The sequence below is a fragment of the Micropterus dolomieu genome, linkage group LG23 (genome assembly GCF_021292245.1).
Source record: "Micropterus dolomieu isolate WLL.071019.BEF.003 ecotype Adirondacks linkage group LG23, ASM2129224v1, whole genome shotgun sequence".
Taxonomy (NCBI): Eukaryota; Metazoa; Chordata; class Actinopteri; order Centrarchiformes; family Centrarchidae; genus Micropterus; species Micropterus dolomieu.
Window position 1 is genome coordinate 10504226 of NC_060172.1, and position 27982 is coordinate 10532207.

At 39.4% G+C, this 27982-nt stretch overlaps 1 protein-coding gene across 5 annotated transcripts in view; it reads left to right on the top strand.

Moving 5' to 3' along the window:
* Positions 1 to 10736: 10736 nt before the first annotated feature.
* The window catches only part of gria4b (glutamate receptor, ionotropic, AMPA 4b), a 134749-nt gene continuing 117503 nt past the window's right edge, over positions 10737 to 27982 (top strand). For all 5 annotated transcript variants that reach the window (XM_046039786.1, XM_046039787.1, XM_046039784.1 and 2 more), the window contains exons 1-2: positions 10737 to 10827; positions 15720 to 15878. In XM_046039786.1, coding sequence (XP_045895742.1) covers positions 10737 to 10827; positions 15720 to 15878 — 250 coding nt within the window. The remainder of the gene's footprint in view (positions 10828 to 15719; positions 15879 to 27982) is intronic.

Below are 27982 nucleotides of genomic sequence, written 5' to 3' on the forward strand. Positions count from 1 at the left end.
AATCCCAGTAGATCAGCAGTTTCTGAAATACTCAGACCAGCCCGTCTGGCACCAGCAACCATGCCAAGTTCAAAGTCACTAAAATAGTACATTCTAGTACATTACAAAATCCCCTTTCCTCCCCCACTCTGATGCTCAGTTTGAACTTCAGCAAGTTGTCTTGACCACGCCTACATGCCTAAATGCACTGAGTTGCTGCCATGTGATTGGCTTATTAGCTATTTGCATTAACAAGCAATTGAACAGGTGTACCTAATGTGTGTGCTTTGTTACACTAGCAGCATGATAGAAATACATTGATTTATCATCAAATGAACTAGTGAAGATGAACCGAAAATGTAAATGAAAAAAGTGGAGGCCACCTGTGACAGTATACAGTAGCAAGATCTATAACCAATCAGAGCAGTGTGACTTTTCAAATCTCGACAAGTGACAGACCTCCGTCAGTCATTTCTCCATATTCGATAAATGGTTGTGATCGGTCCAACCGGTTCCACTTCAAGTGGAAATCTGCCTGAATGGGAGGGGAGCCAGACGTATCTGCCAGAGCAAATGAAACATGAGCTTTCAGATTCGTCTGGTTCCCGGGCAAATTTATAACACCAATACAATAAGTGTTCCAGTATCCTTGTTGAGTAGAAAATCCTTTGCCACAGTGACTAGATCCTTTGGAGGAAACAAATAAAAACAGAAATATATAATTAAATATATATTTTCTGATCCATTCAAACGATAGTAGTATGTTCTCATTTTACAGAAGGGGTAGTGATCAATTCTATAATAAATACGTAATCTATATGGTGGATGCTGGACTGGCAGGTGGTTTTGTTGAAAGGATAATTTACAATTGAGAAGAGCGCTGGTAGTGAAATTATTTTATAAGCCCTTTTTTTGTTTCTTTAACAAACCTTTTCTTTTGCCGTCTCTGTTATATATTTCAAACCAGCTTAGGAATAACTGGGTGTCAAGAGCTGGCAATTGAATTCTCAGGTCCACCGAAAGGATGATGGGTAAATCCTGTTGTGCTGCAAACTAGATTTTTTAGAAACATACGCACGCGAATGCATGTAGAGAACGACACTATGTGTACGGGATTCCCTAACAGTGGTTGAACAACACTCTTCGTCACCCCTGATGTGAGCAGGAAAAACCTACTGCAGGCTTCCCATCTGTTCAACTTCAGAGTTATGGCAGAGATCCATCACACACACACACACACACACACACACACACACACACACACACCTCATTCATAAAGTTGGTCAGATTCAGGCTCCCTTCCACTGGGAGCAGAGTGTGAGGGAGAGTAGCAGCAGTGTCAGAGAAGCTCACTTGAAGTCCAGATTTAACATACTGTGCCATTTAGAGCTATTAACCTGCCACTCACTGTGTATGCTCAGTGTATGAACAGTTAATATGTATATACAGGATGAACTGTTCAAATAGAAACCTTAATATAGCTTGAAATGAACTGTAGACTGCTCATGAAGATGAGCCACATTAAAAAAACACTTGAATGTGTAAAAAAACACTTGTAGATAAATTGTCAGCAGTAAATTGAGATTTTGGACATGTTTTGGTTAATCAGCAAAAGATATAGCGTTGCATGTCTGTAACTTTCACATCTATAAACTATGTGCCATGAGTGCATACATTTCACTCTCAGAATTTGAACACTCAAATAAAGTTAGGGAAAATATAAGTACCTTTCAGTATTGCAGTCAGATGATGGCATGATTAGGCTGGAGGACAGGAAGGAAAAGCAACAAGAACAATAAGAACCCAAAGTCAACATGAGAAATTAGATTATGTGACAAACTGAAGCCTAGTCTCTGAATTTGTTCCATATCCGGTTTTGTGTCTTAACTTCTGGTTGCCATAAGTCAAATGTGAGAAGGTCAAATGGAAAAAAACTAAGAGACAAAGTTACCTACAGTGTTGGCTGTCTTACAGCTAGCTTAACCTTACTTACTGTGTGTTGCACCGTGATGTTTCTATGGTGAATATTTTCAAGAGCACTGATGCTTCATGTTTTGATGGCGTTATGTTATAAAATGATGTGTTTGCATTTGTCACAAATAATCACTTGTTGATTTTTGCTTTCTGCACCCTGAGTGAGTTTATAATTCACAGTGCTAAAAGCTAGGATTGATTTCAGTTTTGCTCAGTCACTTTTTTTTGGCCTGAAAGAATAAAAAACAGCTGGATAACTTGAACAGCTGGAACTGAATAAAGCAGAGGAGAAACAGCACAGCAGGTGCGGTGACTGAGGATGGAGGATTACTGCTGGCTGGTAATGCTACCTGTAGACCAAATTGACAACATTTGGTGCAGATTGCATTTCAGCTGAGTTGTCGGATGTTGAAAGGTGATCCAAAGGAGCTATTTTGGTACATTGTGTTTTTGAATTCATCCCTCAGCTGTTGCCCTTGATTTCATGGGTATGGGTTTCTGCTTTCATGTCTTGTTGGTCTCCCAGCTTGTTTTCAGTCATATTCTCGTTACATGATTACCCATTAGCGCCATATGTCTTGCTTTGTGTGTCAGGCATTTTCAGGATTCATTTTAAGTTTACTTTTGTGTAATAAATATAATACTACAATCTTTTGTCCTATCAACACCTCTGCAAAATCTGAAGTAGTAGTTTAACTAAATGGTGGTGAGTAATACTGCTAACAGTGCTCGGTGTGTGAATTTATATGGCCACCATCGTTCAACTTCTCTTGGTGTGTCACACTGCAAACGATGCCTCACCATAAAAAGGTGGAGGTATGAGGGGAAAAAACAACGACAATGAATTGAATTTGAAAGACTAACTGCCAGTGAGACTGATTCAAATGCATGACATAGATCACACTGATGTCTCATCTATATGAAGTCGTCTCATGCTTGAAAAGCTGCACCACAATAAATTTGATAATGGAGCAGGAGCGGTGTGATGAACAATGCTTCAAAGGGATTGAAGTAATTTAAAAACATGGATTTGTCGTTATGATGATGGAGGTTGATACCACCACCGTCCTTAATGGATGCGAGGTAGACATGTAGAAAGGCCAGGAAATTACAAAAATAGGTAGTCTGCAGTGTTGTACTGTCACTCAAGTATACATGACATACTTACATTTTATGTATCACATTACTGCCATCCATTATCCAAAGCAAGAGACTTGTAGAGACTTGAATCACACCTGGAATAGGTAATCCATCACGTAGATCAAAATGTCTGCAGACGTTATTTTATTAAAGCCCTTAATCAGTGCAAACCTTCAAAATTTGCACTGAAAACTGCATCACCACTTCCACCACCAACAGAAACATACATTTGCTAGCCAAAAAAAGCAGAGAAGGTGTTCCCTTTCATTCAAGCAAGTGTCTCTTCTCAAAGGGAAGTTGTTGCAAAACTTTCATCTTTGACAGTTTCCTTTTTATATCAACATGGATATAAGTTGTTCTTGATCATTACGTCCTTGGTTTCAGAACATGCACAGAAGTAATGATACCTTTTTTCTTGCAAGCGCAGATATCTCTAACCATTTGATAAAATATACAAAAAACATTTTGACTGTCCAATTTGCACATGAATGATTTTTTTGTTGCAGGGGAGCACAAGAAAATGCCAACAATTAATACAATGGGTTGTCACCTTGAGGCATTTTCCAGTCATTATATTCCATTGATGGTGGACTGATCAGTTATTACAACAAACCTGCGTTATCTCGCTGTTCTCCATTTCAAGGTAGCTGCGGGAAATAAAAGATTGACATAAAGACATGATCTTCATTTGTTTTGTTTCAATCAAGACAGATGCCTCAGAGAGGGGAAGGAATAACAGGAAGTGAGTTTGTGAGAAATGGGTTCCAAATCTTGAGGAAAAAGATTACATTAGTACAGGCACTTGAGTTAAAATAGTTAAATAAGTGGATAAAACAATTCAGGATTAATAACAGAACAGATAACTATGTCTGCATTGGTGTGAGAGTTATTGGATGAGTGTATGTAGTACTGTATATTGGCGTAAATTTGTGTAACAAGTGAATCCATAAAGTTGAATGTGTTTTCTTGACATGTATTTTTCTTTCAGTAGGAATGCCTGGCATCACATAGTCTTGTTGTCACAGTGTGGTTGCCATGTTTGATATTATTGTGGACATACTGCATAAAAGGGCGGGATATATACTATTTATGTGCAGATCAAATAAATGAGATACGGCCATTTCATTTTTGTTTTTTTAGTTTGGACATAGCCAGGCTAGCACAGCTGTTACGTTTTATTTATGTCATCCACATCAAATCAGTCAGAACCATTCAGCACCACGGTCAGCTCCACTCAGTAAAGTCCTGTGGAGTTTTTCAGGAATTGAGGCAATCCAAAATAGTGCAGTGATTTTCAAAAACACATTTTCTTATTTTTACTGACTTGAAGTAAAAAGCCAATCAGTTGTGTTTGTTGCATAGCAACATAATTACAGCTTCTAATTTGAACACGTTATAACTATAGACTGTATAGGTTATAACAGAGATTTAGAGTAGTTTTCCATATTTTATGCACTGACAGAAAAGAGTAGCCACTTGCTTCCACATTTGCTTTTTCTTGTCATTATCAGAAACAATGTCCAAGAATGTGTTACATACAAGGAATTTGATTCCAGTTTTTCAATGCTCTTACACAAAATTCCAAGAACAATCAGAATCAGAAGGAGCTTTATTGCCAAGTAGTGTTTTACACGTACAAGGAATTTGCTTTGGTGTTATGGTGCTACACGCAGACAGACATACAGCTGACATAAATAGATGTAGAAATATATAAATATATAACTTGCATTTGTTTATTACATAAGAATAAGAGAAGAATCGAAGGCCCGGGCCTTGTTGATGAGGCTAGCTGCATACGGGTAGAAGCTGTTTTTGTGGCAAGAGGTTTTGGTCCTGATGGACCACAGCCTCTTGCCAGAGGGGAGAGTCTGAAACAGTTTGTGGCCGGGATTGGAGGCGTCAGATGCAATTTTTCCTGCTCGCCTCAGAGTCCTCGAGGTCCTGAAGTGATGGAAGATTGCAGCCAATCACCTTCTCTGCAGAGTGGATGATATGCTGCAGCCTGCCTTTGGCCCAGTGGCAGCAGCGTACCAGATGGTGATGGAGGAGGTGAGGATGGACTCAATGATGGCGGTGTAGAAGTGCACCATCATTGTCTTTGGCAGGCTGAACTTCTCCAGCTGCCGCGGGAAGTACATCCTCTGCTGGGCCTTCTTGGTGATGGAGGTGATGTTCAGCTCCCACTTGAGGTCCTGGGAGATGATTGTGCCCAGGAAGCGGAAGGAGTCCACAGTGGTGACTGAGGAGTCACACAGGATGATGGGGGATGGTGGGGCTGGGCTCTTCCTGAAGTCCACGACCATCTGCACTGTCTTCAAAGCGTTGAGCTCCAGACTGTTCTGGCTGCACCAGGTCACCAGATGGTCGATCTCCCACCTGTAGGCAGACTCATCCCCACCTGAGATGAGCCCAATGAGGGTGGTGTCATCTGCAAACTTCAGGAGCTTGATGGGCTGGTGACTGGAGGTGCAGCTGTTGGTATACAGGGAGAAGAGCAGACGGAGCCTTGAGGGGAACCGGTGCTGATTGTCCTGAAGTCAGAGACATGTTTTGCCATCTTGACGTGCTGCAGGGGGTCCAGGAGTGGGTCTGTGATGGATTTAAGGTGGGACAACACAAGGTGCTCAAAAGACTTCATTACCACAGAGGTCAGGGCGACGGGTCTGTAGTCGTTTAGTCCCGTGGTCCTTGGTTTTTAGGGGACAGAGATGATGGTGGAGGCTTTGAAGCAGGCTGGCACATGGCATGACTCCAGTGAGGTGTTAAAAATGTCTGTAAACACTGGGAGACAGCTGATCAGCACAGTGCTTCAGGGTGGATGGGGAGACAGAGTCCGGCCCCGCTGCTTTGCGAGGTGTCTGCCTCCTGAACAGTCTGTTGACGTCCCTTTCCAGGATGGTAGGAGAGGGGGAGGAGGTGGCGGATGAGATGGTGGACTGTGGCCGATCAGTGGTGTCAGGTCTGTTACAGGAAGATAGTAATACTTTCAGCTTATAAACAAGAACAGGAAAGCTAGGAAAACGATAAATGTAGAACTATTATGTACATAAAAGTAGGTTAAATATATATATATTAAAAGCAACTATGAACAACATACAATATCTATATCCACATAAACTGTGTTGTGTTCAGGCGGCCCCACAAAAACTTGAAATATAAAAAGTGTGTTCAGACATTTGATATCCACTGGAGATGAACTGCCTGAATCTTTCTGCTACATTTTATTGTACTAACCCAAACTGGGAGACAAACAACGTTATGCTTTTTCCTCATCATCCTTAAGTGCTACCAAAGTAAATATTTTCAAAGAGATGATGCAAAATCTAAGAGCTGCAATTAGGAAGCAAGTGATCTGCCTAACCGCTCATGGAGGACTATTGCTTTTTTAGCAGATTTTGTGCACAATGACAAAGCGCCTTCTGGTTCATGACAACAAGGCTTAAAAAGAGCAAAACTCAGCTCGAAACACTGTTTTTTTTGGTGGGGGGGGGTTTGTCTATATGACTTTATGATAAAGTATTGACAGACTGATGAGCATTCACTGGAATCAAATCAGTTTCTTCAAATGTCAGCAGCATTTTCTCAAAAGGTGCGACTAAAGTGAATCTTCATTGATTTCTTCATAAACATTTTGCAGCCACAAATACAGGTGCTGGTCATATAATTAGAATATCATCAAAAAGTTGATTTATTTCAGTAATTCCATTCAAAAAGTGAAACTTATATATAGATATAGATATTCATTCATTACACACAGACTGATATATTTCAAATGTTTATTTCATTTAATTGTGATGATTAAATCCAATCCTTTTTGTTTTTAGCCCAGGCGCTTCTGACGCTGTCTTGTTCAAGAGTGGCTTGACACAAGGAATGCAACAGCTGAAACCCATGTCTTGCATACGTCTGTGCGTGGTGGTTCTTGAAGCACTGACTCCAGCTGCAGACCACTCTTTGTGAATCTCCACCACATTTTTGAATGGTTTTTGTTTCACAATCCTCTCCAGGGTGTGGTTATCCCTATTGCTGGTACACTTTTTTTCTACCACATCTTTTCCTTCCCTTCCCTCTCTATTAATGTGCTTGGACACAGAGCTCTGTGAACAGCCAGCCTCTTTAGCAATGACCTTTTGTGTCTTGCCGTCCTTGTGCAAAGTGTCAATGGTCGTATTTTGGATAGCTGTCAAGTCAGCAGTCTTCCCCATGATTGTGTAGCCTACAGAACTAGACTGAGAGACCATTTAAAGGCCTTTGCAGGTGTTTTGAGTTAATTAGCTGATTAGAGTGTGGCACCAGGTGTCTTCAATATTGAACCTTTTCACAATATTCTAATTTTCTGAGATACTGATTTTGGGGTTTTCATTAGTTATAGTCAGTTATAATCATCAAAATTAAAAGGAATGAACACTTGAAATATATCAGTCTGTGTGGAATGAATGTATACATTATACAAGTTTCACTTTTTGAATGGAATTACTGAAATAAATCAACTTTTTGATGATATTCTAATTATATGACCAGCACCTGTATAGTAGGATTCAGAAAAAAAATCTGAGCATGGAAGTTCATTTTTGACCTTGGGATCAATGTGTGTGCAAAAAAAACTCAACACTCAAAGGTTCGCTTTCAACTCTCATGGTCTTCATCAGTGAATGTGACCTAAATGGTAGGACGTTGGTTGGTAGTACTTAAATAAAACTTAAATTTAATTACAGGAAATTAGTTTAATGAAAGCATTGTCCAGAATGCACGCTGACCCTCCTTTGAACAGAAGTTGTGTTGATGATACACAGCCGTCTTCACGTCGACAAAAGCAAAATTGACTTCCTGCACTGCTTCCAACAGTGTCTCACATATAATTACTCATTTTCAAGCAGGTCTACCTGAGGCAACTACAAACCACATTATCAGCAGAACTTGAGCTGTCTGCAGCTTCACTGTGTCCTGTGGTTCCTATTGTTACTACCCCAAGGAGATGAGCTTACATTTCCTTAATGTATCATAACACTGGTTTTCATATCTCGTTAAAGGATGTAGACAAAACTCCCAAAATTACTTAATTTTAACAAAATTTCTAGAGACTAGCTGAAGCAATGCTACTGACAGAAATTATGCATGATTTAGTCAAAGTTTTATTTCACCAAACCATCAGCTTAAAGAAGTAGTGCAACATTTTGGGGGCCATGCTAGCTGTTTATGCTAAATTAAGTCTTCTGGCTCTAGCATCATTTTTATACAGGTATGGTATTTCTGACACAGACTGACACTCTTATAGAAACACCTATAGCTGCAACGAACAATTATTTTCATTCTCAATAAATCTGTTGATTAGTGTCTTGATAAATCAATTAGTTGTTTGGTCTATTTAAATGCCAGAAAAAGGTGAAAAATGTAGATGTGTTTCCCAAATCCCAAGTAGACGTCCTCACATGCCTTGTTCTGTCCACAACCCAAAGGTATTCAGGTTACTGTCTCAGAGGAGTAAGAAAACATGGAAACGTTTACATTTAATAAGAAGAGAATTTTTATTCTTTTCTTTTTTTAAATTACTTGAACGGATTAATTTTAATTAAGTTTCTACTGCCACACTGCCAGACTGCGCAGCAGCTTTTTCCCCCAAGCCATCAGACTCTTAAACTCTAATTCATCCCCAGCACTGCTCTATTGATTATAGTTTATTTCTGTTTACCATTCTTTATAATTGATTCTGCATTAATGTATATTGTCTGCTATGTAGCAGAAGGGAGTTACAAAACACAATTTCACTCTATATCTTCTTATATTGTGACAATAAACCTGCCTATCTACCTTAATCAATTATCTAAATAGTTGGTGATTAATTTAACAGCTGACAACTAATCGATTAATCGGTGCAGCTCTACAACTGTTGGTATAAAGCAATTAATCTCTAAATAGATATATGGTGTTTTTAGTCCAAGTAGTGTTGACCCATCATGTTTAAGTGGGCTTTGGTTGCATGCAGGTAAACGGTCATTGTAAAAAGCAAAAGAGGTGCAACGCTTTTGTAAAATGCAATCTCAAAACTCATTAGCTATCTTCTAACAGTGACTCAGCTTTTTATCAATCTCAGAACATTAGAGATTCTCTGTTTGTTTTTTAAAAATGTATCTGCATTTAAATGTTCATTAGCTGATGGATTCCGAGATTGTAAAGCAATAAAGCTCAGCAGCACCATAAAGTGTGTCCTCCAAAATGATAGCTGAATCAACATCTCTTATAAAAAAACAACAGAGCAGAATAATGTTATGTTGTTTTTTATAAGAGATGTTGAAGGGAGGATTTATTGTATTAGACAGTGTTAGTTTTAGCCAGGTGCACCTAATAAACTGGCAACTTTATCTTCATAGTTCTTTGTAGATTTTGTCCCCCTTCTCTTCCATTGGAATTATGTTAGGAACAGATTTATTCACAGCCAGTACAAGAGGAATCATTACAGTGACCAAAACTCTGAGTCTTGTTTTAGGAAAAAGCTTGAAAAACTGTAAAACTATTCTTTAACCAAACACTAGGCTACTTTGTAATCACTGCTCTGAACCCAGCCTCTTGTGGCCGTTCGAGGAACTGCAGCTTAAGGCTGTTTGACACTTTCTGGCTTGTGTGGGTTTGTAAAACCCTTTTGACGCCGTAGAGAACCATTTTAGCTATTAGTTTTCTCGTGAAAACATTGAAATACGATGCTGCTGGAAACATTTCTTAAACCTTTTTATGATACAAATGATGCTGCTGTGCTTCAAGTCTACACAAGTTTAGGGACCTGATTTATCACACTGACCAATATAGCTATAAACCAGGCATGTTCTGTTTATTTATATATTGAGGTATGGTTCTACTTAGACCCTAATGACACAAGACACCCTGCCATCACAGTGAAAAATTATAAAATAGGTTAAATAACCCCGTGTGAAGCCTTTTGAATCTTTCAAAAGAAACGCAAAAGAGAAGTTCACACACAAATAATCCCTTTAGATCGCAGCTTGTTCATTATAATCCTGTTAATTGGGACAATTGACGCTTTTTAAATGGCACATTAAAAAGGCTATATGCAGAATGAAAGGAGCATGAGTAAGAACAAGACTCACATTGGACTTAAGAACATTGAGGATCTCCTGATGTAAAAAGAGCTATTTGTAATAATGTCTCTGAAACACAATCTCTTGTTAGCCATCAGTCATCGCTGACATTTTTGTATCAGCGGCTCTGGAAGTTTTGGTGTTAAATGAGCTGCGGGGACTTTTCCGCCGCTGGGTGCTGAGCGGGACTGACTGATGCCCCTCCTGCCTGCCCCGGTCGGGTAAAAGGCGCATGTGTGTTATTGCTGTGATGTGAGTTGAGCCGCATCCAGACGCACTGGCCGCTGCTGGCTGATGCCGCCCCCCCTCATCTTGGTGGTGTTGTGCGCAAAATCTCCAGCGCCGGACGGACGGACGCAGTTTGACGGTACAAACGAGCGGCTCTGCGTGGGGATATCCAAGAAAAAGCCACTCAATTCAGACATGGATTTTTAACGGGCATTTGATCTTTTTTTATCATAGTTTTTTTTTTTACCCTGTGATGTTGCTTTTGCCCCGGGGGTGTTAATTAAACCTGCTCGATGTCTCTCATCAGTTTATAACCGAAACAAAATGAGGATTTCTTCTCGCGACTGGTTTCTGTTGATATTCTCTGGCTTTTGGGGACTGGCAATGGGTGCTTTCCCGAGCAGCGTTCAGATCGGTAAGTGTGAGCTTTGATGTTAGTTATAACCATAAAATGAAACGTATGAATGAATCTGTGGACGTCCTGTCTGCTGCCTCTGTCCTGCCATTTAACACCTCAGCACTAGCCTACTCAAAGTGGAAATTGTTGATTTTCTTTTTTGTTGTTGTCTGAAATAAGACATGCAGACAGCCTTATTTCCTCTGTTGATGCTGTGCTTGTTTAATACACACACACCTAATGTGTTTTGTATCTGCAGGCTAGAGTGTGTATCCCAGTGCACTCCGCCACTGCAGCAGATCAGAGCAGCAAAGTGTGTGTGTGTGTGTGTGTGTGTGTGTGTGTGTCTGTATTCCCTATGCAGGCTGCCTGTGCATTGACTGCTGTTAACACTCTCCCAGACCCCAATCCTGGCGCTGCAATAAACCTCTGCCACGGTCCCACGGGCCTTACAGCTCCACTGTGCACTCTTTTTCTCGAGTTGCTCTTGCTCTTTTAAACATTTGCATGTTTCAATTTAACAACTAAACAGCGTTCATGGGAGGAAATAAAGATGATGGGTTCATGGTTTTCATTAGCAGGCAGATTGACTTGGTTGATTTAAAGGCAGGGAATAAAAAGAAGGGCAAACTGTGACCTCCAGCTGTCATCACAATGCTCTCAAAAAATCAGTTAACAGAAAAGCAGACCTTCATGCTTTTTCCTGTTAAAATCCTCAGGAACAAATATTTTTTTAGTCTTAAGAAGGTGTTAAAACCTTATTTATCTAATCAAAAATTTGCTGAGACTGACTTTTTGTGGTTTTACCCTCCAATGCACCCCTGCTTGTAGCAGAGTTAAGGCACATCAGAACGAGTCAGGCTGATGAAAAACGACAAGCTGTTCAAATGATTCTCCTTGTCCTTTTATATCAGTGTGATACTCAAATCCCCAGCCCCTCCAGAGAGGTCAGAGGTCAGGGTCTGTTACAGAACAGCACCCCTGGAAGTGAGGATACCCGAGCTGGGTGGGGGTTTAAACCTGCATCTGTGAAACTGCCGCACCATCTTGCTAAACATTCAAGTAATATAATATGTGCTGCTGATTTAAGCATTTTTACTCACACAGCTTATCTGCTGTTTCAGACAGTTTCCTAATATTTTTCAGATTATAACCACTTCTCTTTATCATTTGGCTAACAACATTGCTGTCAATCATAGCAAACATAGTTGCTGTAATACCTTTTATCATATTTTCCATTGAGGCCCTGTAAATGATCTTTGGGAGTGTAAAAATCCACAATGTGCCAGTGTTTCCTCACCCATCAGACTTCATTTAACACTTCATGTAGTTTTGATCAGCCACCGCAAAGCTCCATCAGTTCTCAGAGAGGGCAAACATCTCTCCAATCAACACTTGTCAGTTTCAAATAATTGTCACTGAAAAATCACCACTTATTAGCTGCACGAAATTTGCTGTGTACACATACATGCAACACACAAAAGTCACACACACAGTCATGGCACACATGCTCTGCAACTGTCACAGATGAATTCTGGCACCAGTGATACATGTGAAGACAGTCTTTTTTAAATTTATTTCCTGTCCCAGCATGCATTACATGGAGTGCAGGGGGAACAACCCAAAAGCAGAAATAGTCACAAAACTGAGTGGTTGATTGTTTATCTTCCAGGATTTGGAAAATTGTTTCCAAGCAATACTAAAAGTTATTTCAGGGATTCATGGGTTCTCATTTAAGGATACTGAAGCTCTTGTCACTTCTGAGGAAGATCCTAATATCATCTGAGTAGCCTGGCTTTGTGTGTGGATGTAAACTCTCTTAAGGATGTGACTATTCAGAGGGTATTTACTGAGGTCCAACTCTTGTTGCCAGATTCTTAAACCTACTGAGACCAGTTAGATCATCACACATGGAGACCCCATTTGCACCTGGTATTAACATGTGATCTAAATCTGTTTAAGGAATAACACACGTTAAGGTGTATATACGCTCAGAATCCGTTGCAATTAGAATTGGCCAGCCCATGTCTGGAGGTGGTCTGGCTCACATTGAGAATGGATCTCAGCCAGGTGTAAATGCAATTTGTATAACGTGACTACAACTGGCCAAATATGTTGAAAGGTTCACCTAACTCCACCTCTTCCTGCTATCTCAAGCTGCTTGTCAAAAAGCTACAGACAATCCCTTCCAGGGCAATGGAATAATAAATGGAGCTTATGCAGCAGCATCACTTTCTAAGATTCTCAAGGGACCACTACAATGTGCAAGACTAGGGGTCACGTGACCAACAGGGGTAGTCGAGATAGCAGTGTGCTTGCAAGCTTCTTCAATGGCTCTGATTACCTTCTTACAATTAGTAACATTAGCCTAATTAGCATGGCTTTTGACAAGTAGCCCATAGATACCATTAGCTGTTTCCATCTTCTGTCATGTGACCCTCACCTTGCACATCTTGGCGGCCTCTTCGAGAGGACCACACATTGCTTTCCTCCACCTAAGACACAGCGTGTTCGTTAACAAGTCGGCCAGCTCTACCTGCCTAATTTGCATGTGGCGATCTGATCACAATGCAAGCAGAATTGAGATGATGAGAACACTCTCAATTCTGATACCAAGTGTAAATTCAAAGGCCTGTGATCAGATGTCATCATAAAGATAACACATACCAGGAGGAAATGGGGTCAAAACAAACAGGCTGTTTGGAGACACAGTTAAGACTCTCCTTGGAGTCTTGTTTTAGGCAAACCATATGGCATTTAAGAAACTTCAAAGTCTGGGGCCCTTACAGTGTGTACTTTTGTACTGAATCTCATTATGTGTAACATCTAGCAGAGGGGAAAGTCATAGCTGAATAAGTGGGATTTGGCTCAAGGCTGTATTTGTATCCTCTTTTTAATTAGCAGTGAAAAGTTTTCACATTTGAAATGTGCAAAGGGCATTCCTAGTGATTGGAAGTCAAGATAATCAAAATGTTCTCACTTTTTTTTTTTGCAAATCAGGAATTAATTCCTCCTTTGAGCATTTGGTAGGAAGTGTTGGTCAATGGGACATGAAACCATCACAGTGGAAATTATATAGCCATCATAACAGCTCATGTGCTTTTTGTGAACATTACTGGAGTTGTGCAAAAATATGGAAGAGATTTACATGAGTGGGCATTACAAAGGAGTAAAATATTCTAAAGTTTACCTTTTAAAGAGTTCAGCCATAAAGAGAACATACTGGCATTTCTCTTTAAATGACATTTTATACTTTCTCATCCCAAGAAACACAGCCTGCAGTTAGATTTTCAAATGTGAAACAAACTGCTTCTAACCGAAAACATCACTGACATTTGCACAACCATGAACTGTGTAGTCAAGATCTTCGTATATGAACATGGCTGTAATGTAAAAAATTATAAAATAGAAAGATTAAAGAAACCAAGAGCAAACATCTCTGATGCCAAACTGATTCTTCACACTGGAGCTGCTCTTGTGAGAACTGAATGAAAAGCTGTGTTGATCCAGAAGGATATTTGGTGAATATTATATTATCTTTTCTGCTTGCAATAATATGAAACAAAGGTGATTTACATGCTAATCAGACTGTATCCTACATTGTCACAAAGCCTAGTGGTGCATGAGTTGCTAATCTGTAGGATTAACACAGAATTGTCAGCAGTAGGATATTGGCAAAGTGATTTACCACACCAATATTGGGCTTTTATTACATCCCATATATTGTCTAGTCAGTTGTGTCGACCTCTAATATGATAGAGGTTCTTCTCTGACCACAGATACTAAATCAGTCTGTCAAACCCTAATAAACTTTTGGTAAAACCTTTTTAAAACCCAAAAACAGCAGTTGTTTGTTTAAATGTCTAACACAACCCGTGTTTACTTGACAAAGACCTTGGTTTCCTGTGGCCATAATCAAGATCCTTGCCTAACTGTAACTATGTAGTTTTTTTTAACCATAACAATGAATATTTCTAAAGAAATTTTTTAAACCCAACTACCCCAAACAGTAACCAGGTAGATTTTATCAACCTGGATCTATGGATGGCAATCCTAAATATCTCAATAACTACTGGATGGATTGCCATGAAAGTTGGTACATATATTCATGGTCCCCGAAGGATGAATCCTAATGATTTTGGTGAAGCCCATCTTTTTCCTTGAGTGCCACCAGCAAGTCAAAGTTTATACTTTTCTAGTGAAATATCTTGACGGTGGATTTTGGCTCCTATGGACTTTTCTTCTAGTGCCAACAGGAAATTGACAGTTCTCTCATAGTGAAATGTCTCAACAACAATTGGATGCCAATTTTGAACATGATAAACATTTTACCTACTGAATGTCAGCATGTTAGCATTTCTAGTGTTAGCAGGGTGATGTTAGCATTTAGCTCAAAGTATATCTGTGCCTAAGTACATCCTCACACATCGTCTTTAGTCTCGTTTTAACCCTAACCATAATCTTTCCTAACCTTAATAGTCATTTTTGTGTCTAAATCTAAACATATCGAAGCCATAACAGTGACAAATCAACAAAAAATAGTATACTTATTAATTATTGTAACTAGTGTGGAGTCACTCAAACCTTGGGAACAGTTAACTTACTTAGGTGTCATCATGTGACATGTGTCATCAAGGTGCAGAACTTCAGTCACAATAAGAAGTTTTATATGGAAGATAAACCCTGACAAACAATAATGTCCTTTTGATAACTAATTTGCATGAACTCCAGTGAAAATCTGCAGGAAGTATTGAGATTGTTTTAGTAGTTTTCTGCTGTTATTTCACTTGTTTCATGTCTCTGTGCTCCTCTGCAGTAAATGAACTGTCTATAGTAAGAGTGGATACTTCTCTGGTGCTTTTTTCTCCACATGCTCCTCATCAGACTTGTGTTCCTCCCCTTTTGTTTAGGCGGTCTGTTCATCAGAAACACTGATCAGGAGTACACTGCCTTTCGCTTGGCAATCTTCCTGCACAATACCAGCCCGAACGCCTCGGAAGCTCCGTTCAACCTGGTGCCTCATGTGGACAACATCGAGACGGCAAACAGCTTTGCCGTCACCAACGCCTGTAAGTCATGTGGCCTCATGTTGTGTTGGTCCACTGTGGGGTTTATGATCACAGTAAAACAGGAAAATGAGGCTTCCCGTGCAGCAAAGTGTGCAACATGATTTAAACAAACAATCGTGAGGTAACCAGACAGGGTACATGGACAATATTGGCTTTTATTTAAGGATAATTCAGTTTTATTACAACTGGGGTCTTTATTTCACCATAAGTGTTATCAGAAAGAATAACCAAGTTAGTGGAATAGTGCATCCTTATCTAGTAGTAAGAAGCTGGAAAGCTGGATGTGGTTGCGCCATGTAACTTCTTCTGAAACCACAAATTGTCATGTTTACATTTCTGTTTGTACCCAGTTTAAACAAACAAGACTCAGCATGTTAATCAGTGAGCTTTAGATATATTTTAAGGTGTATTTTTTAAACTTTGGGCAGAGCTAGGCTAATCACATCCAGACTTCAGCTCTGTATTTAATGCACTGTCATGAGATTTGGATAGATCTGTTCATCTCATTTTCAGAAAGAAAGCAAAAGAAAGCATTTATTCCAAAATGGTGAAATATTTCTTATATTATATATCTTTTATTGCTGTGATCTGGATTTGGCTTGTTAAAATCTAATCTTCAGACTGCTTCTGTTTGTTACCCAGCTGGACATATTTTTAGCAATTTTTCCGTGTTCCTCAATCTCAGCAATTATTTTGGTGAGTACAATCTCATCTTAATGAATAGAAATTATATCCAAAACTATAAAAATATGACTCACAGTGGCATAAACTGGATTTATCCTTTTAAAAGTTGGACACTCTCCAGCTCTATTAACGTGAATAAGCATATTGTTATCATTAGTGAAACTAGGATCAATGTCAGGAGTAATGACAGAAACATGGTTTAAGTTTAAATATATTTATATGTATAATGGACATCATCCCAAATGACAACAGTGGAAACGCTGTAAATGACACCTATTTAGGACGTGTGTTTTTATCCTGACACTAAAACAGCTGTGTGTGGGTGTGGGTGAGGGTGAGTGTGCATGAGTGTACGTGTATGTGAGATGATGTGACAGTACAGCTGTGTCTGTGAGTGTCTGCTGGTTCACAACTGATCACACGCTTATGGGGACAGCAGCTGTAAACGCACATAACACACAAACAACAATCACACACAAACAACTGCCATGGTTAGATCTCCTGACATTAGTAGGCATGATTTTTGTGTAATCCTCAGGCAAACATCCTCTTTTTTCCCCCTGGTTTCTGTTTGTGTGTATGTGTGTGTGTGTGTGTGTGTGTGTGTGTGTGTGTGTGCGTGCGTGCGTGCGTGCAAGGAGTTCCCACAGTGACCATAAAACATGGCACCCTGATGTCTTCTACTATCTATGGTGTGGTCTGGTGTTAGAAAAATCAATGGCTAAATTAAGCAGAGAATTAAGTGCTGTTATGTTTGTTTGGTAACTGAGGGGGGGGGGGGGGGGGGGGGGGGTGTGGTGGTGTGTGTGTGTGTTTCATGTTTTTATATCCAGGTGGGCACTTTAACCGAATGCAAGCTAACTGATGTGGACTCGTGTCACCGTGGGGACAAAAATTGGGGTCCTCACAGGTAGAGACTGCTTTTTGAGGGTTAAGACTTTAGGGTTTTAGGGTTCAGGTTACAAATAGGTTAAGAGCATTATTTTGTGATGGTTAAGGTAAGGTTAAAGGGCCAGTGAATGCATTATGTCAGTGAGAAATGTCTCCAGGGAAATGGAGGAACAAACGTGTGTGTGTGTGTGTGTGTGTGTGTGTGTGTGTGTGTGTGATGACCAGAGACAATGACATTTAAGATTTCCTAAATATTCTCATTTCATGATCAGAGAGTTTGAAAAAGTCTTATGGTATTTAGTCTTTTTCATTTTACATAATCATTTAGAGCCTCCTATTTCCCTCTTAAATTTGCCCTTCAACCTTCAAATAACACTAGGGGTGTCCAAGTTCAGACACTGGTAAATTAGCACCGTTAAAAGAGTGCCGAATTAGCTATTAGCAGTTCCCGTATGCAACGTACCCATGGATGTACAGAAAACTGACACTGGAGTACTTTGATACTGAGGAAAACCTAAAACCTATATAGTTATAATGTTAAATTTAAGTATAAGGAGTGTGTTTTTTTTTCAACTGGGATTTATGGACTTTTGGATGGACACCAGGTATAATGATACTCTCGAGAAGTGTCCGTAAGTGTATCATGTCTCAGACTTGACTGAGTTATGACTCCAAGGCATACAAATTTTTCACGCACCTGTATCTGTGTCTCATGCCTCCCCCTCTGCATTTAGTCTTATTTTGCAACATTATATTTGCTTTGCTGTGGTGGGATTATTGGAAACCTTGAAACCATGCTGATGTAAGCATTAACTTCAAATGTTTTTAGAACTGATACCTGATGTATCTGTCAGGTTTTGCCTATTAATGACCTCTAAGATGAAATTACAGTAGATGACGCTGTATTGGTCTCTGCTGGGAAATGTGTACTGCCAGCAACAGATGCAGAATAATGCAGGGAACATTATAAAAATAGGTTATGAGCACAAGAACAGAATATAAGATAAGCATTCAAAATAATTTCAAGGTGATATATACTGTATATATGCACTCAAATATACAGCCAACACAGAGCATACATATTAATGTGGTCTTAGTTTAAAAATACCTAAATATACAGAATTATTTAATCTGCAATACATAACCATAATGATCTAGATCCAGACCACTACAAAGTGCTTTAGTATATTTTATGAGCCTCTTAAAAAGTAGCTTCTCTGCCATAAAAAGGGACTGTGGTTGCAGAAACTGAAACCTCTTTATTTCAATAATCCTTTTACCTTTGCTTGTTTTTCACTTGCAATGTTACTCCATCCTCAAAAGAGGCATTTTGTGTTCCCCCGGTCAATACAGACACTGAAATGAGGCAGTGAGACAAGAAATGGCTGTTTGAAGAGCTCGCAGTGACCAATGGAATAAGGGGAGAACAGCAGTTGTCCTGTAGTGCAGGCATGGGTCGGTGTAAACTGTATATTTCCAGGAGCAGAAGAAACTATGGGATTGTTCACCTCTAGTCTAATGGCTGCCCAGTCACAGGAAGTGAGTCTGCAGCACATTGATTGACCAAGCCAAATCAGAGCAGAATTACATGAGCCAATCAATGGCTCTGATAGCTCAGGGCCAGCGGGGAATCTGAGATCGAACCGCATCGCCTATTTCCACCCACTGTTTTACATTTCCCAGTGTCTTTATTCTTTTTTCTTCTTGGCCCCTGTTTCGCTCCATTGTCGAAGGCCCTGAGATAATGGTTATGAATAGGCAGCGTGTGACGTTTAAGGGCATAGGGAGATGAGAGAAGGAGCTAATTTGTGAAGAGAGATTAGGCCATTCAGTGGTTCGGCGTTATGCTGTCAGGAAGGCTGATGGGGATAATTGGTGGGAGGACGGGGACAAATGTTGTATGTTTCCATTGTCATTGAAAATCATTCTATAGACCCAGACACTCTGACACATTCTGCCTTCATTTCATTTCTTTGATTAACTGTATAGTCTCCATATTATTCACAGTGGGGTTACTGGTGCTACTGGCATCACACTATGATGTAAAGCTACTAATATTTTATTTAGTTGGTTATCTTTTGGTATTACTGTTCACACAGCAATATAAAAATATATTGAGTTTTGTGACACCTCTGTGTAATTACCATTAACAAATGAGACAACGGTCAAGACATTTGTTTGTGTTGCGGCGGTGGGATGTCCCACAGACTGAGAATTTATGGTGCTCAACTCTCTGGGGGGAAATTGGGCTTCTGCCAACAGTTGGACTTTTGAGAATAGTTTGAAATGTATTTATTTATTTTTTTAAGTTTTAGTTCCGTTAAACAAAATAAACCTAGAGCCACTGTGTGTGGAATTGTTATGTGATTTCAGCATCTGTCAAATGCAACACAGTCCAGGTATCCATCCACATGTGGCACACATTTTATGGAATTGCCCAAAAAATCTGCTAAAGAAAATGCAAATGAATGTGCTTTTCCGTCCACCGCCCTTATGTGAATATTAAGACAAATGTTCTACATTGAGCACAATGAGATCTGTGGTTGCGGCTCGCCTGCTGCCATCATATTCCTGCTTGGCGCCCACTGCTACAATTATTATTATTATAGTTCTACTACTATCATTATTATTACTATTGTTCATTTTATGATATTTGTATTATTACCACTACCATTACTATTATTTTACATCTCTGTGTTGGGCTACTGTGTGTTCTCTTTCCTCCTGTGCTCTCTTTTGCTATGTCTGTCCCTCTCTGCCTTTTTTTTAAAAGATATTTTGGGGCAATTTTTAAACCTTTATTTGATAGGATAGTGGATAGAGCGAGGAAGAGAGGGAGAGAGAGAGGAGGCAACACGCAGCAAAGGGCAACAGGCCGGACTTAAACCCATGCCGCTGCAGCAAAGACAGCCTTGGACATGGGATGCACGCTCTACCAACTGAGCTTACCACGCCCCTGGTCCCCTCTCTCTTGCTCACTCTCTCTCTCTGTCTGTCTCTCTCTCCCTCTCCAACCCACTGAGGCAGATAGCTGCCCACTCTGAGTCTAGGTTCTGCTCTAGGTTTCGAACCTGCTGAAAGGGAGTTTTTCCTTGCCACCGCCTTCAAGTGCTTTTCTCATGGCTTGCTTTATATGAAAAGTGCATGAGATAACTTCTGTTGTGAATTGGAGATATTATTGAACTGAATGTTTTTGTCTCTTCAGTGGAGAGGACGCTTGAGTGACAAATGTGCTTCATATGCATCATGATTTATTTGCTTAGTCTATTTCCCCTGCAAATTGTTGCGGCTTGTTTTTATTGATACACAAACTTTGCCACCTCAGCCAAGGATAAAAAACTGTGCCTTTTTCGATAGTATCCGGTGTTACCAATGTTGTTTTTCTATTGTAGACACAGTGGCGTTAAAGGATATTGCTGATGATATTATATATTCAGAGGTGGAAAGAATACTAAAATATTGTACTTAAGTAAAAGTACTGTTACATTGATGAATTTGTACTAAAGTACAAGTAAAGTTACTGTTCTACTCAAGTAAATCTACTCAAGTAATCAAATCTACTCAAGTAAAAAGTAGCTTATTTAAAATGTAAAAGTTACTTAGTTACTTTTTTAACCTCCTAAAATAATTTATACAGACCTATCTTATTTATAGGCCTTCTTATTATACTTATTTAATTAAATCGCAGTCTTTTGCAACTTGATATTAGTTCGTTTGACAGATCCTTTGCTAAAGCAATGACGCAAAATAATGTTAGAGATCGTTCCCTCTGGCTGGATGAATCTTGACGCTCCTTTTTTACGCATGATCCATGTGCTACTCAGGGCCAGCCCTGAAACTCTGTTGTTGAAGCCCTAGGCAAGATTTGAAATTTTAAGCATTAAAGACTTAATTTCCTTCATTCTAATGAATATTTCTGCACCAATTTATGGTTCATCTCCATCTATATAAAGGGAAACACAATATTCAGACGGTATGTGATGTGACAATTCAAAATATTAAAATTTAATAGAATATAAACAGTAAGGCTTTCAGACATTCTGTATGCTATTGCTTTCTCCAGTAGATCAACTTTTCTAATTTAATAAAATCCCTGCTGAGTCAGTAGACATGATTGGCCTTCCAGTTTTTGAGTCTCCGTTTGGGGAAATAACCTCTTTAAATAGTCCTACATGGGACCCTTTCACCTCAATGATAAATTAATTCATTTTAATTCCAGGACTTTAATAGCTCATGTGTTTCAGCTGGTATTCTGCTTATCCTTCAAAACTTTCTGCACATCCAGAATCTCTCCCACAAATCTGTGTTCTCTGACATGTCCAGAAAAAAATCAGTTACAATAGTTTTAATTCTAGCTGCTGTGCATTACGTTATTGATCCGCTGGTATATAGCCTATCCCCTTTAGACCGTTAGATTGACACAGTTTGGGACAGCATGCTGCATGTGAAACCGAAACCAACCCCAAAACACTACTGATCAGACAGAAATCCCACCACAATCCACATGTTAACTTCAGCAGCTCTGATAAAGTGCAACTCACAGTCCAAAAGAAAGCAAGGCTGTGCTTAAGTTTTAAGATGTTTATATTGTAAAACTGTAGCCTACCAGTTACGTTAGCCTACTGTCTGGACTCGCGAGGTGCACATGATTAAAATCGCCGGTGTCGCATCAGCTGGATGGAGTTGATTCGCGCTGAGCCGAAAACCTTCTCTTGCGTAGTATGTAGCCCCCTGCCATTTTGCTTCCTAGGTGATGGCCCTTTCAGATAGGAAGCGATTTGCGCTGCACTGGCAGTTCAGTGCTAAACCGCTGGGTTCAGCGCCACGGCTCGGCCCTGGTTCTTCTGCAGCTGGGGACTCTTTTTTTTTTTTTTATTTTTTTTTTTACTCAGTAACGGCTGTGATTTAAAATGTAGCGAAGTACAATAGCTACTTCAAAGAAAACATTAAGTAAAAGTAAAATTACAGATTATAAAAAAAACTTAAAGTACAAGTACACAAAAAACTACTCAATTACAGTAACGCGAGTAAATGTAATTTGTTACTTTCCATCTCTGTATATATTTTGCCTATTGTCAAAACAATCTATGAAGAGACCAAAAGCAACCATGAACTGATCCTAAAAACAGTAGCCAAAGTCTGGTACTTTATCTTATTGTGTCATAAAGCCCCATTAATGCCCAACAACTATTAAAAACATATCAGTGAATCACACCATTGCAATGGTTAACATGTTCCTTTATTACCATGAATGCACACTGTAGATTATTTTGAGTCAATCCCAGTCCAGGTGCACCACAGTGCCAAATCCGCAACTGAAAATAGTCCCCAAAACAAATAACAAATGCACTTCTTTGTCTTGTTTGAGTTTCCTACAGCTGTTCAGCTGTTTTTTTCTTCCAAAAATTAAACTATATGTTTGTGGCCTGCTTTTAAAGATTTACATATTCAGTAGGAACAAGGACTTGGGCCTGAGGGCCTCCAACAGTTAGGGAAGTCTGACTAATGCATTGTTGTTTTTGGTCTTTTCATGGGATTTGTTGAGAATAAGAAAATTATAGAATAACAGCAGCCATATACTTTAAAGTAGGACTGTGCAACTTTTGAAAGAATAAATTACAGTAGTTCTTTTGAGAAAGGGAGTATAATTTGAATTAAATTTTTCTTACTTTTGAAAACTTGGAACAGGGCATCAGATCAAAACAATGACACAACTGTTACTGACTGGCCTGGAGGAACATCAGTTGTGTTCAAAATGTTTAATGTTGCCTTCTGTTACCTACAAATACTGCATGATGCATCACATACATTCAAAGCACACTCAAAAGAAGGCATGCATGCAAACTAGATGCAGATTTCAGTCTGTCTGTGCTTTTTATAAATTGGTAATAAGAAAGAGGATCCCTGTCTCTCACATGTGTGGGTGGAAAGGCCAGAAGTAAAATGCCAAAACAACAGACTGCATGGTTTATTATGAAACGCAGAGCCAGCATGACGATCATTTCATGGATCTCTGCCTTGCTGTCAAGGTGCCATTGCTGTTAATGTGCTGAAGTTCAGTACAGTCAGAGTCAGAGTGACTGTTAGTGTCTGTGAGTCCTTGAACTTGAATGGCTTTTCAGCCATTTGTCCTTTGGATGTGAAGGCATCTCCTCTGGGAATTCAGACTGAAAGTCAATGAGAACATCCAGGTTTTTCTGACAAGGTGTACAAGAATCCAGTTGTCAACATCACCAGTGAAATGTCTCTGAAGAAAAGTAGAAAATTGGCAGAAAATTGAAGCACTGTGATCATGGTACTAGTGTTATACTTAAGAACTTGGGATATCCCATCTATTTTCAATACAATACAGCTGATACACTTGAGAAAAATACCTCACTGAGGAGATTTCACCTTTACAATACTTTGCAGGATAATTCTCTAAGATCAGATTCTCCACATTGAAGTGGAATGAAAATGAGAACTTTACGTGAAGGGAATAATAGAAAGGAGAAGTCTTCTTTCTTGGTGACAGGCTGAGACTGCAGTAGAACTCCACCCACTAGATTTTACTTAAGGGGACAGTTTGATGTTTTAATTTACTTCTATTTTTCTGTCTAGTGAAAAACATTGAGCTGAACTGTAACATCCAGTTATGGATGTATACTAACTAAACTAAGCTGCAAGCTAACCTCAATGTTCGGCATACTTTTAAATTCCAGGTATTATGGGTATCCTATTGTTTCTCTCACTATTCAAAAATTGTGACTTTAAATAATACATAATAATATTCTTTTGCTTTCAACTGTATAGTATCTTACTGTCTTTATTAGAAAATGAAACCGGCTCAGTTGTCAATGTCACCACCTGTGCTGGCTCTGTTCATTGGTGGTCTCCTTGATCTTTGTGTGGCCACCAGTGTGAAAAGAGATAATTTACTTATAGAACAACTAAAGTTTATTGCAAATCAAATGACAATCTTCCAAAAACCATGTGAACTCCGTCTATAACTCTGGAAAGACAACGTGAGGATGATTTGATTGAAGATTGGAGAAAACTGAGGAGGAAAGGTGAGACTTTCTGGAGCAAACAGCAGAATGAGTTGGAAATAGGATATTTAATAAATTAAATTATCCTCTAATGGACAGAAAAAAGCTTTTAGAGAGCTGTAGTAGAGGCAAACAGTTTTGCTGAATATGAGTATTACATCTCCATGCCTTCATTGTACAGTTCAAATTAAATGAAGAATTGGGCAGACTCTAACCACGTTCATGTAGAAAATAAAAATCTAATCAATATGCCTCTGAGCAGCTGCAGAGTCCTGTTAATTGCAGTTTATTCATCCAGCTGATCCTTGTTGTGTGATTCGTGGTAACCTCTTAACCACACAGCCAGACAAAGGAGTGTGGGGGTGGAAGGGGTTAATTTGACCTCCTACACGCTGCCCCTGCCTTTGCCTTCATTGAAAACAGTGACATCTTAATCTGCATTGAGTCATTTATATTCAGCATGGCACTCTGACTCACTCCAGAGACAGATAGCAAGCAGCCGGCGCTCCTATAGGCACTCATGCAGTATAGGAAACCCTGCATTTTCTCTGCTGCTCATACGTGAACACATGCCTCTCCCATTTGTGTTTTATGCGTTCCTGTGTGTGTGTCTGCGGACATGTTCCCAAATGAGCAGCTGTGCAGCATGTTAGCTCTATTTAAGTCTAGTATGTCTCTCTCAGAGGGGTTCTTCTGTTTTGTAGTGCTACCCTTTACATGCCTGTCTGTGCCCCCCCTTCCCCATTTGTCTGAGGATTCTTTTGATGCACAAGTGAAAATATACAGGCCTTTCGGCAATGTATACTTGGGTGTGCATAATGGCTGGTGTTTGGAGAAAGAAAGGGTGCAGAGAAAGGGGGGAAGGGGGCTGTTAATGAGAGATTAATGTGGCGAAGCATGGAGGAAGATAGAGGATGGAGGGGTGGGGAGATGTAGAGGATAAAAGGAACAGGATGTGATGGGGAAAAGGGACTCCTTAGCCTGGTAAAAGGTAAAATGTAAGCATGATAATGTAAGTAACCCAGCTCATGTAGACCAAAGTCTTAGCTTTTTTCATGTCTTTACGAAGTACTTTCAGCTGCATTAACATTTATCACCTGTACCTGAAAAGTGTGACTGTGCAACGTTAGTCATACGTTGCTAAATTTAGTCAAGACATTTTGATGAAAAGTGTCCCCTGCATCGCACCCACCACACAAATGCATCATCATGCATTTGTATGCCGTGCAAAATGCAAGGACATCCAATAAAAGAGTTGACTTTGCAGTCAGAGAAACAGCACAGTCCTGTTTCCTTTTGCATAACAGTCTGTTAGCCTGCCAATGTACATGTTCATTTTTGTATATTATTCTGCTAAAAGATTATAGTTTTAATTAATGCACAACACAAGCTTCATGTGATGGTATACAGATGTCTGGTTTCCACCAGTAGAAGTAAAGAAATTTCATACCTGATTTAATCATTTTGACATGGTCTTTTAATCCAATAAATTCTAATAACCTCACAATGTGGACACAGATATATAGAGTTAATCTTGGATATAGTATAAACATAGTGTTTTATGTCTGAATTGCTCATTCAGCAATCCTTCTTTTATAGGATACATAATGGAGCCAGGTAAACCGCACTGATTACACATAGCTTGAGTTCTTTGTTTATTTTTATTTTTTGGCATTGCAATCACATAAACCCCATAAGTCCTTAATTGAAAAAAAAACCCCTCAAGCTTTTATCCAAACATTATTTTACAGCAGAAAGCTGATGCCATAACTGTACAACTAAATGTAAAATATTTTAAATTTAATTTCTCTGTTGATTTCCCCACATTCAACTTGGTCTCCCTCCCTTCCTTCTTTCCCATTTCCGCCTCCCTGCACCTCCCCCTTTTCTGATCTGTGTATTGGTTATGTAAGTGGCCCCCTGAGAGGTGTGTGTGTTAGAGGACGAACTCTGAGGAGATAACTTGCACGGAACAACAGTTAACTGTTAATTTGATAATTTAGATGCAGTTTGATTCATGTAATTGATGGTGCGTCAGAGGAGTATTATTGGTTTCAAATAACTGAAAGAACAACAATTGGACAATTAGAGAAAAGGGAGGAAATATCAATGTTGTTTCCGAAGAGAGTTTTATAAATGTAATCATACATCCAAACAAGGTGTAGACAGAGGTAATTGCCAACAGTCAGTGTTGCATTAAAAGTAAAAGTCCTGCATTTTAAATGGTAGGCTACTTAAGTAAAGGTATGTAAGCATTATCAGCAAAATGCACTTAAAGCTGGAGTTAATTTTATTTCAGAAGCAGTTTCTGGTATATTTGTTGAAATTCTCTTTACATAAGCAATCAGCAATCAATAAATCAAACGCTCTGACACAAAAATAAAAAACTCCAGCTTTCACAGGACTGTAATAAACACTGCTGGCCTACCTGCCTACCTTTTCCCACTCTGCCTTTGAAGTCATTGTGCATGAACCTGTGTTTAGGGGAGTGGCTTTGGATGGAGGCCTGAAGGGTGGGAGTGCAATTTTTTCAGTTGGATACTTTCGAAACGTAGCTATCTCTGATGGGTAGTTTAAAAAATGAATTATATTTCATAAACTTCATATTTCCCTGTGAACCGTAGTGAAGTAGAAGTATAAAGTACCAGAAATACAGTAAGTAACTTAGCTACAGCCCTTGTGCCCTGTGTTTGCACCAAAAAAGTATTCTTGAAGTCTTTGTTTCTAAAACGCAAGGCAAGAAATAAATTTAATGTGCACATAAATGTAACAGTGGCCACAAGTTTCAATAATGGTAAATGCCAACACAGTGAAACAGTGCTACAGTGAGGAAAATAAGTATTTGAACACCCTGCTATTTTGCAAGTTCTCCCACTTAGAAATCATGGAGGGGTCTGAAATTGTCATCGTAGGTGCATGTCCATTGTGAGAGACATAATCTAAAAAACAAAATTCAGAAATCACAATGTATGGTTTTTTAACTATTTATTTGTATGATACAGCTGCAAATAAGTATTTGAACACCTGTCTATCAGCTAGAATTCTGACTCTCAAAGACCTGTTAGTCTGCCTTCAAAATGTCCACCTCCACTCCATTTATTATCCTAAATTAGATGCACCTGTTTGAGGTCGTTAGCTGCATAAAGACACCTGTCCACCCCATACAATCAGTAAGAATCCAACTACTAACATGGCCAAGACCAAAGAGCTGTCCAAAGACACTAGAGACAAAATTGTACACCTCCACAAGGCTGGAAAGGGCTACGGGGAAATTGCCAAGCAGCTTGGTGAAAAAAGGTCCACTGTTGGAGCAATCATTAGAAAATGGAAGAAGCTAAACATGACTGTCAACCTCCCTCGGACCGGGGCTCCATGCAAGATCTCACCTCGTGGGGTCTCAATGATCCTAAGAAAGGTGAGAAATCAGCCCAGAACTACACGGGAGGAGCTGGTCAATGACCTGAAAAGAGCTGGGACCACCGTTTCCAAGGTTACTGTTGG